Here is a 12,053-nt window from a genome sequence, read left to right on the forward strand (position 1 = left end):
ATGAATTAACTTTTTAAAAAAATTTTTATTTTTAATTAGAGGATAATTACTTTACAATATTGTGATGGTTTCTGCCATACATTGACTTGAATTGGCCATAGGAATGCATATGTCCCCTCCCTCTTGACCCTCCCTCCCACCTCCCTCCCCGTTCCACCCCTCTAGGTTGTCACAAAGTACCAGCTTTGGGTTCCCTGCATCATACAGCAAATTCCAAAAAGACACATGTATCCCAGTGCTCACTGCAGCACTATTTACAATAGCTAGGACATGGAAGTAACCTAGATGTCCATTAACAGATGAATGGATAGGAAGCTGTATATTATTCAGCTATAAAAAGGAATGCATTTGAATTGGTTTTAATTGACTTTAATTTACTTTTGGAAACAGTGTTAAAATGAGAGAAAAGTTCCAAGCGCCAGACAGACATTTTCACAAAATTCCCCTATCTCCCATATATCCTAAAGTACCATTTATATTTCTTAAATGTTTTTTGTTATAAGTGCCCCTCCTTCCCCAAGTCACCTGTTTTTCAGAAGATGCCTTTTTGTCCTACTCCCTGTCATTTTTTTTTTCATTTATTTTTATTAGTTGGAGGCTAATTACTTCACAACATTGCAGTGGGTTTTGTCATACATTGACGTGAATCAGCCATGGAGTTACATGTATTCCCCATCCTGATCCCCCCTCCCGCCTCCCACTCCACCCAATTCCTCTGGGTCTTCCCAGTGCACCAGGCCCGAGCACTTGTCTCGTGCATCCCACCTGGGCTGGTGATCTGTTTCACCATAGATAATATTCATGCTGTTCTCTTGAAACATCCCACCCTCGCCTTCTCCCACAGAGTCCAAAAGTCTGTTCTGTACATCTGTGTCTCTTTTTCGGTTTTGCATATAGGGTTAAGATTACCATCTTTCTAAATTCCATACATATGTCTTAGTATGCTGTAATGATCTTTATCTTTCTGGCTTACTTCACTCTGTATAATGGGCTCCAGTTTCATCCATCTCATTAGAACTGATTCAAATGAATTCTTTTTAACGGCCGAGTAATATTCCATGGTGTATATGTACCACAGCTTCCTTATCCATTCGTCTGCTGATGGGCATCTAGGTTGCTTCCACGTCCTGGCTATTATAAACAGTGCTGCGATAAACACTGGGGTGCACGTGTCTCTTTCAGAGCTGGTTTCCTCAGTGTGTATGCCCAGAAGTGGGATTGCTGGGTCATACGGCAGTGCTATTTCCAGTTTTTTAAGAAATCTCCACACTGTTCTCCATAGTGGCTGTACTAGTTTGCATTCCCACCAACAGTGTAAGAGGGTTCCCTTTTCTCCACACCCTCTCCAGCATTTATTGCTTGTAGACCTTTTGGATAGCAGCCATCCTGACTGGAGTGTAATGGTACCTCATTGTGGTTTTGATTTGCATTTCTCTGATAATGAGTGATGCTGAGCATCTTTTCATGTGTTTGTTAGCCGTCTGTATGTCTTCTTGGGAGAAATGTCTGTTTAGTTCTTTGGCCCATTTTTTGATTGGGTCATTTATTTTTCTGGAATTGAGCTTCAGGAGTTGCTTGTATATTTTTGAGATTAATCCTTTGTCTGTTGCTTCATTTGCTATTATTTTCTCCCAATCTGAGGGCTGTCTTTTCACCTTACTTATAGTTTCCTTTGTTCCCTGTCATTTATTAAGTAGTATATCAACTCCCAGTTGTATATCAACTCCCTTCAAGTCACATTTCTTTGTGAACCTCTGCATGTTGTTGTTATAGTTCCGTTGCTCAGTCATGTCCATCTCTTTGCAACCCCATGGACTGCAACATGCCAGGCTTTCCTGTCCTTCACCATCTCCCGGAGTTTGCTCAAACTCACTGTCCATTTAGTCGAAGATGCCATATAACTATCTCATCCTCTGTCGCCCCCTTCTCCTCTGGCCGCAATCTTTCGCAGCATCAGGGCCTTTTCCTGTAAGTCAGCTCTTCCCATTAAGTGGCCAAAATTTGGAGCTTCAGCATCAGTCCTTCCAATGAATATTCAGGGTTGATTTCTTTTAGGATTGACTGGTTCGTTCTCCTTGCAGTCCAAGGGACTCTCAAGAGTCTTCTCCAGCACCACAGTTTGAAAGCACCAATTCTTTAGCACTCAGCCTTGTTTATGGTCCAACTCTCACATGTGTACATCATTCCTGGAAAGCTATGTAAATGTTTTTTCTCATGGTTATCTGCTTTTGTCAATTTAACTGGCAGACTCCCAATAGCTGAACCTCAGAGGGTGGAGAAAGTTTTTCCCTCCCCAACAATTCCAAGAGCTGACATGTTAATAATGCTCACTTAATCCTTGATCCCCTTGTCTTTCTGTCCTCTCAGATATCTGACTTGGGAGAACTCCAGTTTCATATGAGACTGATGATCCTTCTCCCCTGTTACCCTCTCCAAGGGTCTCCGTGCTGCACTGCCCAGGGATCCTGCTGCTAAGTCGCTTCAGTCGTGTCCGACTCTGTGCGACCCCATAGACGGCAGCCCACCAGGCTTCCCCGTCCCTGGGATTCTCCAGGCAAGAACACTGGAGTGGGTTGCCATTTCCTTCTCCAATGCATGAACGTGAAAAGTGAAAGTGAAGTCGCTTAGTTGTGTCCGACTCTTAGCGACCCCATGGACTGAAGCCTACCAGGCACCTCCATCCATGAGATTTTCCAGGCAAGAGTACTGGAGTCGGTTGCCATTGCCTTCTCCGAGTGATCCTGCTACTTTTATTTAATTTGTATCTTCTGATGATTTCAAATCTCCTTTCTATAAATTTCTCACCCTGGTCTTCCCCTCTCACTTGTACCAGACAATCTTAGGTCCCAGAACAAACTTCTTGAAAGGTTTGCCTGTATCTCTAGCAACTCTAGACTGTCTTCCCTCTCTTTCCCTCAAAACTGCTCCCAAGTCACTGATGATTTCCGCGTCACTGAATCAAAGCCATACCTTTCCAGTCCTTGTGTGTCTGAATTTCTCCTTCCTCTTGGCGTTCACTGTCACTCACCTCTTTGAGACACTCTTGCTTTTGGCTGGGCTCTCAGTATTCGTTCCTTTTATCCTGAAGGCACGGACAGGTTATTGCAATCAGAGACATAGTCCTTATTAAATATCTCACGGTAAACATACAGGTGTTGCCCCCTCGCTCAGGACCGCACCTGGGGCCGTGTGTTGAGAGCAGATCAGTTGTTCCACACCAGCAGGTGCAGGACGGTAGGAAACTTTGTCTCTGCTGCTTGAGAAGGGCTTTCTCCTCTCCTGGGAAGGATCTCCTCCTTACTCTGGCCTTTGATATGTAAGTAAAGCTGGTACCCACCCCAAAAGGGTCCTTCTGCCCAATGTTTCTCCGCCAATGGAGTGAGTTGTGTTGAGAAGCAAAGGAAATGAGAAGTGGAGCACCCACTGTACAGTCCACGCTCTCCAATAGGCCATGGGTGGGGCTGCTCCATAGGGCTCTCATCAGCGGGGGATTAGGTAGAGTTGGCGGGGTTCTGGGGAGCAGAGACAGGCACAGCTGCTCCAGGTAATGGGGCTCACAGGGCTCATTGCCATCTTGCATTAAGGTGTCCAGTGCAGCATCTCTGCACACAGCCCCCCACCCCAAGCAGGAGCATCGTCCAAGCTGGTTCACACCAGGAACTGGGGTTTGAAGAGCCGGAAGCAAGGCCTCTGCAGGAAACACCCAGTGAGCAAGAGAAATCAGACTAAGCACAAGGGAAAGGAGGTTAATATTTTTATTCCTAATATTGTTTTTTGGTTTGTTTGTTTTTTTAACCTGGTAACTGTTTATGGGCTTTGCTGGTAACAAAATCTCTCCAGGAGCCTGATCTGGAGTCTCCAAGGTTCTGGGCCTCATCCCTTCTTGAAATATAAATTCTTAGGGAGACGGAGCACCTTCGGGGGACCTACTCTGGGCTGTAGGTCTCCCCTGCTCCTTGGGGAGATGAGACTATGAATTCTTTCAGGTTGGAGCTATTAACTAGATGAATGGCTGCAGATGTCTGCACTGAAGAGTCTCAGAAGATCTGGGCTTTTTACAAAACCGCTGAGAAATCCCAGGGAAGTTTATTTCCCCACAATTTCCCCCGTTGTTCCTAGAAGAGTTCTAGGCCCAACAGCAGCCACTGTAACCAGTGCAAGGAAACTTGAAGTTGATGGGCACCAAATCCTTTTGGCTTGTCTTGGGCAACATTTAATCAGCAAGACCCGGACTGAGCAAAAGAAAATGGTCTCAGCTGAACTCCCCCAAGTCTTAGATTCAGGAATCTAAGCAAGTCCCCCCAAATTTTAGGGACTATTTTGGGGAGCAAGGTGGCTTCCTCCTTGGGTTTCCATATTAACCTTTTCTACCTGATCCAGGGTATTGTAGGGAAGCAAAATTTGTCACCCCAAAATGTGTCTCTTTGGCAAGAGAATGATTTTAGGCAGAATATTTTTAAGAAACAAAAAAGACTCAAAGTCTTTTAACTGCCTCCTTAAATGTTGAATATTTTAGACAAAGGGCCTGGCCCAGGAAGACAGCTACAACCAGAGATACTGAGAAAATATGTGGGCCAGGTGTGGTCACGGGAACTACAGATATTTACAGAGTTCCAAACACTTGCTTTTCCATCTCCACATGAATCACCTTCCTCCACATTCTAGTCCCAAACCACTACCCACAACATCCTCCTTTGTTTCTAGCTGAAGATGGCATTTAAGGTAAGGGTTTCAACCATTCTGGTGAGTTACTCAGGTTTTCTGGTTCTCACCCATGTATACAGAAGTATACATGCTGTTAAGCTTTTGTTTGCTTTTCTCCTGTTAATCTGTCTCATGTTAAGTTGCTTCTTAACCAGCCAGATGAACCTAGAAGGATAAAGTTTTTGTCCTCCCCCCCAGGACACACCTGAGTACAGGTAGTTATGCTCATTACAACTGGCATAGACTTTGCCTCGTCTGCAAGGAAGAGATCTCTGGTAAACTGTTATCTATACAGCAGCACCAGCCAGTGAGCTGACACTCACTTGAAGGCCTTAGACATAGGTAGGGTCATCGTGTTACCAAGTCCTATTGCTTCCTATAAGATGGGCCGATAAATCAAGAGATGAGTTGTTGGGGCAAGGAATAGCAATTTTGTTTGGAAAGCTGGTAGATCAAGATAATGGTGGACTCATGTCCCCAAGAACCATCTTGCCTGAGTTAGAATTCAGGCTTGGTTTACACTAAAAGGAGAAAGAGTAGAGTCAAACCTTTCCTGGTTCACATCAGCCTCTGAAGGGAATGTGTTAATTTCTTTCCTGCAGTCATTGACAGGTGGGCTTGGTCAGGTTGTTTCCTGGAAGGTAAACACAGGTATTTCAGCTAAATGCTCATTTTGTGGGAGGCAGGGCTCCCAGCAATGAGCCACTATGTATAATATAAGCATAAAGGCAACATCCCTTTAGTGCTGAACTTGTAATAGAATACAAAAGGGTCTTCCCTATTACAGTTGTTCACTTCAGCAGAAGTCAGGAACAGATTTCATACTGCCTTTTGTGAAACAAAAACCACGGAGTCGGTAACGTTCCCTAATTTGAGCAAACTCCGTAAGATAGTGAAGGACAGGAAAGCCTGGCGTGCTGCAGTTCATGGGGTTGCAAAGAGTTGAACATGACTTAGCCACTCAACAACAATAATGCTCCCTAAAGAGCTCTCTGAAACAGAGCCAGGAGACCATTAACGGGTGTGACATAGGCATGTCTCAGCCTGCATGGAATCTGACCTTCCGATCATTTATTGTCCTAATGAAGTCCTCCAGAACATCTGCCAAAAACTCAAGCTACTTCTTGGACCACCCCTGCCCTAAATAACTTGTGATTCCCTAAGGATAAATATTTCCTGGCTTGTATCAGAGTCGCTCACAGTCTCACGAGGCAATTTTTGACAACCTGTGGGCTTTTGTCTTCATAAACATAAACCCCTGACTCTTTTTTGGAACACTCTTTCAGTTTAACCTGAATCTCTGTTTCCCGAATTTCTTTTTTTTTTCTTCCAGTTTTACTGAGATGTAATTAACATGCAGCAGTGTGTAAGTTTAAGGTGTAGAGCATAATGATTTGACTTATAAGATGATTACCACAATGTATTTTACTATAATTATAAACATAACTATATTCCTGCTGCCTGGATATAGTGAAACATAACTAGAGCCACACTGCTGGAATACTGTAGAATTTTTAAGGTTCTCCAGAGGGGGAATAAATAGAGTAGGGGATTAGCTATTTATCTATCCATCTGTCAGGAGACCTGAAATCTGTAGAGTGAGCCAGCAGACGAGATTCAGGGAAGAGTTGATGTTGCAGTCTTGAATCTGAATCCCCAGAACAATAGTCTGGAAACTCAGCCAGGGTTTCTATGCTTCAGACTTGAATTCCTTCCACTTTTAGGTTGTTGTTCAGTCGCTAAGTTGTGTTCCACTCTGCGACCCCATGGACTGCAGTCTTCAGGGCTCCTCTGTCCTCCACTTTTGGAGTTATCTCAAATTCATGTCCATTGAGTCGGTGATGCCATCCAAGCATCTCATCCTCTGCTGCCCCTTTCTCCTCCTGCCTTCAATCCTTCCCAGCATCAGGGTCTTTTCTGAGAAATCACTCTTTGCATCAGGTGGCCCAAATATTGGAGCTTCAGCTTCAGTATCAGTCCTTCCAATGAATATTCAGGGTTGATTTCCTTTTGGATTGACTGGTTTGCTCTCCTTGCAGTCCAAAGGACTCTCAAGAGTCTTCTATAGCACCACAATTTGAAAGCATCCTTCCACTTTGAGGAACCTCAGTCTTTGGGCTTGCAGCCTTCAGCTGATTGGATGAGGCCCATGGACATTATGGAGGGTAATCACTTTTATTCAAAATTACTGCCTTAAATACTAATCACACCTAAAATATACCTTCACAAAAACATCTAAGCTGACTGGAAAAAATGAATGCATTTCTTGGTAAACTAGAATAAAGAAAAATATGTGGCTTAGGTTTCCTAAGGACAAAAATAATTTTTTAAAAACAACTTATATTATTGGAGTATAGCCAATGAACAATGTGGTGATAGTTCCAGGAGCACAACAGAGTGACTCAGCCACACATATACATGTATCCATTCTCCCCCAAATTCAGGGAAGGGTTTTTAAAGGCACCATTAGGGGTGAGGGTTTCAGATGCCTGATAGCTGGTGTACATCCTTCTGGATTGGCTGGTGGTGAGCTAAGTGGGTGTTTTTAGGAGTTAGTATCATCAACCATTGGGTTTCAACTGGTCTGGGGTCTACATAGGTGTAGTCAGCATGCGGTTAACTTCTTCCACCTGGTGGGGGTTTCAGTATCTGCAGCAGAACTCCAGGATATGGCTCAGAATGTTATCTACAGCCTTGAGGAGGAGTTGACTTTGCTATTTTAACTACTGTTATTTTGTCTTGGACTGTTTTCATTTCTTTCAGCATTTTCTCACTTCTCTGATTACGTTTGCTCTTTGGGACTTGGGCAAAGCCTCAGAAGGCTGAAGCTTTTCTACAAACAAGAGGCAGGTGCCATGGGGAGGTGTTCACAGTGTTCTGCTCCATTTCCATTAGTTTTTCTTTTTAGTGTGTCCTCCTTTGTTTTAAACAGATTCAAGAGGCGGAGGGAATGTTCCTAGTTAGGAGTTTTTCATTCGTTACCCACCTAGTGTGAAAAGTCCAGAAAAACCTATCTTCTTAAAATACTCTGTGTGTCCTATCTCCCCCTGCCCCTCGGCTGTTCAATGAGTATCATGTCCTTCAAAAGCTGCACACCCAAAACCAACCAAGTCCAGAGTCTAGTCTCTGTGCTGGATGCTAGAGATTCGAAAACCAACAAAATGTGGCTTCTTCTCTTTCGTGGGTTGTTACTGGTTGTCATTGGGTCCCTCAATGCTCATGACCCATTGGACTGAATAAAGGTACTTTAGAAAACTGCAAATTTAATGGAAAGAAGTCATAGGAATGACCCCTTAGCATCTGAGATATTTATTAGGAGTTGGAGAGATTTGTTCTAAAGAGATATAAGGCCTTGTTCCAGCAGGAAACAATTTTTTAAAAATTTCATTGAAGTATGACGCACAGTGTTGTGTTAGTTTCAGGTTATATATGAATCAGTTATATATGAATATATATATATATATCTCCATTCTCTATCTCAATAGGTCCTTGTTGGTTATCTGTTTTATGTATTGTTGTTGTCGTTGAGGGGCTCAGTCTTCTCCAAGTCTTTGTGACCCCATGGACTGCAGCACACCAGGCTTCCCTGTCCTTCACCATCTCCCAGAGCTTGCTCAAACCCATGTCCATTGAGTTGATGATGCCATCCAACCATCTAGTCCTCTGTCATCCCCTTCTCCTCCTGAATCAGTTCAGTTCAGTTCAGTCATTCAGTCATGTCTGACTCTTTGCGACCCCATGGACTGCAGCAAGCCAGGCTTTCCTGTCCATCACTAACTCCTGGAGCTTGCTCAAACTCATGTCCATCGAGTCGGTGATGTCATCCAACCATCTCTTTCTGAAGTCCCCTTCTCCTCCTGCCGTCAATCTTTCCCAGCATCAGGGCCTTTTCCAGTGAGTCAGTTCTTCACATTAGGTGGCCAAAGTATTGGTATTTCAGCTTCAGCATCAGTCCTTTCAATGAATATTCAGGACTGATTTCCTCTCAGATTGACTAGTTTGATCTCCTTGCAGTCCAAGGGACTCTCAAGAGTCTTCTCTTTTGAACATCACAGTTCAAAAGCATCAATTCTTCAGCTCTCAGCTCTTCTTTATGGTCCAACTCTCACATCCATACATGACTACTGCAAAAACCATGGCTTTGACTAAATAGGACTGCTTTGGTATTACTTAACTACCAACACTATTTCATTTTTTTGTTTCTTAGAATTTTTCATTTTTCATTGGGGTACAGCTGATTAACAATGTTGTGATAGTTTCAGGTGAACAGTAAAGAGACTCAGCTATAGATATACATGTATCCATTCTCCCCCTTGGAAAAGACTCTTTTTTTTTTTTGGAAAAGACTCTTGAGAATCTCTTGGACAGTCAGGAGATCAAACCAGTCAATCCTAAAGGAAATCAACCCATAATATTCATTGGAAGGACTGACACTGAAGCTCCAATACTTTGGCCACCTGATGTGAAGAGCTGACTCATTGGAAAAGACCCTGATGCTGGGAAAGAATGAAGGCAGGAGGAGCAGGCGATGACAGAGAATGAGATGGTTGCGTGGCATCACTGACTCAATGGACATGAGTTTAAGCAAGCTCTGGGAGATGGTGAAGGGTAGGGAAGCCTGGCATGCTGCAGTCCATGGGGTCACACAGAGTTGGACAGGACTGAGCAACTAAACAACAATTCTCCCCCAAACCCCTCTCCTATCCAGGCTGTCACATAACATTGAACAGACTTCCTTGTGCTATACAGTAGGTCCTTGTTGGGATAGCTAGTGAGTTTGAGACAGTCATGTACACACTGCTGTATTTTTAATGTTTTGTTTTCTTAGTTTTGGTAATGTAGTAATGAGAGTGAACAAAAAAATCAAAAAGGAGAAATCCAGGTACATGAAGGCTGGAATCTTGAAGAAGTGCTTCACAGAGGGAATGAATCCAGGGTAGAAGGGACATGAGAAAGCCAGTAAGGTGAGAACAGGCAAAATGTCTTGTTGTAACTGCCCTTCCTAAGCACACAGTCAAATGAGACTTGCTCTTCTGATGGTTGTTTAGGGAGGCTGTTTCTTTATCCCCAGAACTGTTTTTTAAAAGGTAATATGTCTCCACTATCTTTAGACCAACTTACTAGCAGCAGAATGTCTTGGGCTCAGTCACAGCCAAAGCCCAAACCTCAAAACGTAAGCAGGCGTATTCTCCCATGCCAGTGGGCAAGATGCGCTTTATTTAGCTGTATATCTTTCTGATGCTCTTCTTGTTTATGTAAGATCAGGAATCCCTTGTGGATTCATTCAGGAACTTTATTATGGTATGAATTTTCAGGTGTTCAAATGTCTAAGGAGGTGGACCGTTAGTACTGAAGATTGTGTGCATCTATTAATAACAGAATGCAATTGCTTTGTATAATGGTTACAGGTGAGCATAGTGACTGTGGAGGTCATGTTATAAAACTGCACAGAGGACCCCACACACCTGTGCTCATCCATATACCTGTGAAATGTGAGTAAGGGCCCTGAGAGTAGCAATGTCATAGCAGTGTCAGTTTCTTCTTGTGATTGTACTCTAGTTGTAAGACATTAACTTTGGGGCAAGATGGGGAAAAGGTGCATGGGACTTCCCAGCTGTCTTTGCAGATTTCTGACAAGCTATAACTAGGAATTTCAAAACAGAAAATTAGAACAATGTCATCTGTGCAATAATCATTTAGCGAGATGTTTCCAGACAAACATCACGCCTGGGACCCACGCTATAGGCAGTGAGTGAGTGAGAGTCGCTCAGTAGTGTCCGGACCTATGCGACCCCATGGACTGTAGCCTGCCAGGCTCCTCTGTCCATGGAATTCTCCAGGCAAGAATACTGAAGTGGGTTGCCATTTCCTTCTCCAGGGGATCTGAACATGTTCGTTACAGCTCTCTGCTCTATCATGGGAGGCAGTCTGAAACAGAAGGCTGGAGCAGCTAACCCCACAAGGACAGCAATGATGTTCTGTAGGGGAAGCCTGAGAGGCTATGGTGTGGAGGCTGACCAAGAGTGGGAATCTAAGATCGGCAGGAAAGGGTGGGGGTCTGTCTGCAAGGCCCACCACTTACCGGCGGCCCCCCCGGGCCAGCAGGTACAGCACGCAGTCCGGATGTCCCATGGAAGCAGCCTCGTGCAGAGAGAGCCCGCTTGTAGTCCTGGTTGACGGCCTCGATGTCCAGGTCCCAGGTGTCAACCAGATAGGCCAAGATGTCCCAGCGGCTGTGGCGCGTAACGTGTGCAGGAGGGTATCTCGGGCAGGCCCCGCGAAGCCCGCGCGCCCAGTCGCGTACAGCTCCTCTCATCCAGCACCAACCAGCACACCCGCCGCGGACGCCGAAGCGCAGTCGTGGCCACCGGCTCGGGTACGGCGGGAACGCCCCGCGACCCTCCCCCGGGCCCACCCCGCCTCCTCCGGGCCCCGCCTCCTCCGGGCCCCGCCTCCTCCGGGCCCCGCCTCCTCCGGGCCCCGCCTCCTCCGGGCCCCGCCTCCGAGATCCTCCCCCGGCCCCACCCTGCCTGTCAGGACCTTTCCCCAGACGCCCCGATCTTCCCCCCCAACCCTCAGGTTCCGGGCTGACCACGCGACCCACGGGCCGCCGCGAACTTAGGCGCGGAGATTACCGCCCGCACTGGTTTCACTTTGAGGAGAAAGATTAGGTGAACCCCGGGGACAACCACCGCAGGTCCGGTCACAGGCGGCGCGAGCCCGCCAGGACGGGGTGGGGCCCGTGCGGCCCCGCCTCCGCCCTCCGCGGCAGGTCCCGCCCATACTCTTGGCCCCGCCCATCGCGCCGGCCGCGGCCCCTCCGTGAGTCCCTAAGCTCGGAGGAACTCTGGGAAAGTTACTGCTCGCCGCTTCCGCCCTGGCGGAAGCGCAGACGGGGCGGGGCCTGCTAGCAATAGAGTGGTTGAGCGTCCCGACTGGCCACCGCAGCAGTCCGTCAAGTGCGCCCTTCCTCTTGAGTGCTTCAATTGGCCGGGGATGCATTCCGTCAGCGTCGGCAGCGGGCTCTTCGCGGCCCTGCGGCGGCGGCGGAGCTGGTGGAGGAAGTCCACGGCCTGCAGGGGCTCGCACTGCCCTTGGGAAGCCGCGACCGGGAGCCCGGGTGGCCCGGGACCTGAGGCGACGGCGGCGGCGGCGGGAGCCCCAATGCGAATCGCCACAGTGCGTGAGGCCGCCGGCGTGGTGGGGGCGCGGACGGGCCCGGTCGCGTGGAGGCTGAGTCTCTGGGGTCTTTAGCGGGTCTGGTCTCCGTGAGGTACGGTCCGCGGGGATGGTGGAGCGCGGGCTGGGGCCAGGGCCGATGAGAGCGCGGCAGGCCGGGGCGCTGTCGG

The 12,053-nt window shown here is 46.8% G+C and overlaps 1 protein-coding gene and 1 long non-coding RNA gene across 5 annotated transcripts in view; one reads left to right on the forward strand and one right to left on the reverse strand.

The window, feature by feature from the left end:
- Positions 1-353: 353 nt before the first annotated feature.
- Positions 354-11,087, reverse strand: LOC133044583 (uncharacterized). The gene is made up of 3 exons (XR_009689994.1): positions 10,787-11,087; positions 5,253-5,338; positions 354-3,690 (listed from the first exon to the last, which is right to left on the reverse strand). It is a non-coding gene; the product is annotated as an uncharacterized LOC133044583 (long non-coding RNA).
- Positions 11,088-11,723: 636 nt separating this feature from the next.
- FBH1 (F-box DNA helicase 1) overlaps positions 11,724-12,053 on the forward strand; it is a 37,864-nt gene continuing 37,534 nt past the window's right edge. For 2 of the 4 annotated variants that reach the window (XM_061126005.1, XM_061126006.1), the window contains exon 1: positions 11,724-11,883. In XM_061126005.1, the coding sequence (XP_060981988.1) occupies position 11,883 (1 nt within the window). In that variant the 5' untranslated portion in view covers positions 11,724-11,882. Of the gene's footprint in view, positions 11,978-12,053 lie in introns of all 4 variants that reach the window. The other 2 variants (XM_061126008.1, XM_061126007.1) reach the window with 2 other exon arrangements.

The sequence above is a fragment of the Dama dama genome, chromosome 23, assembly GCF_033118175.1.
Source record: "Dama dama isolate Ldn47 chromosome 23, ASM3311817v1, whole genome shotgun sequence".
NCBI classification, from domain to species: Eukaryota; Metazoa; Chordata; class Mammalia; order Artiodactyla; family Cervidae; genus Dama; species Dama dama.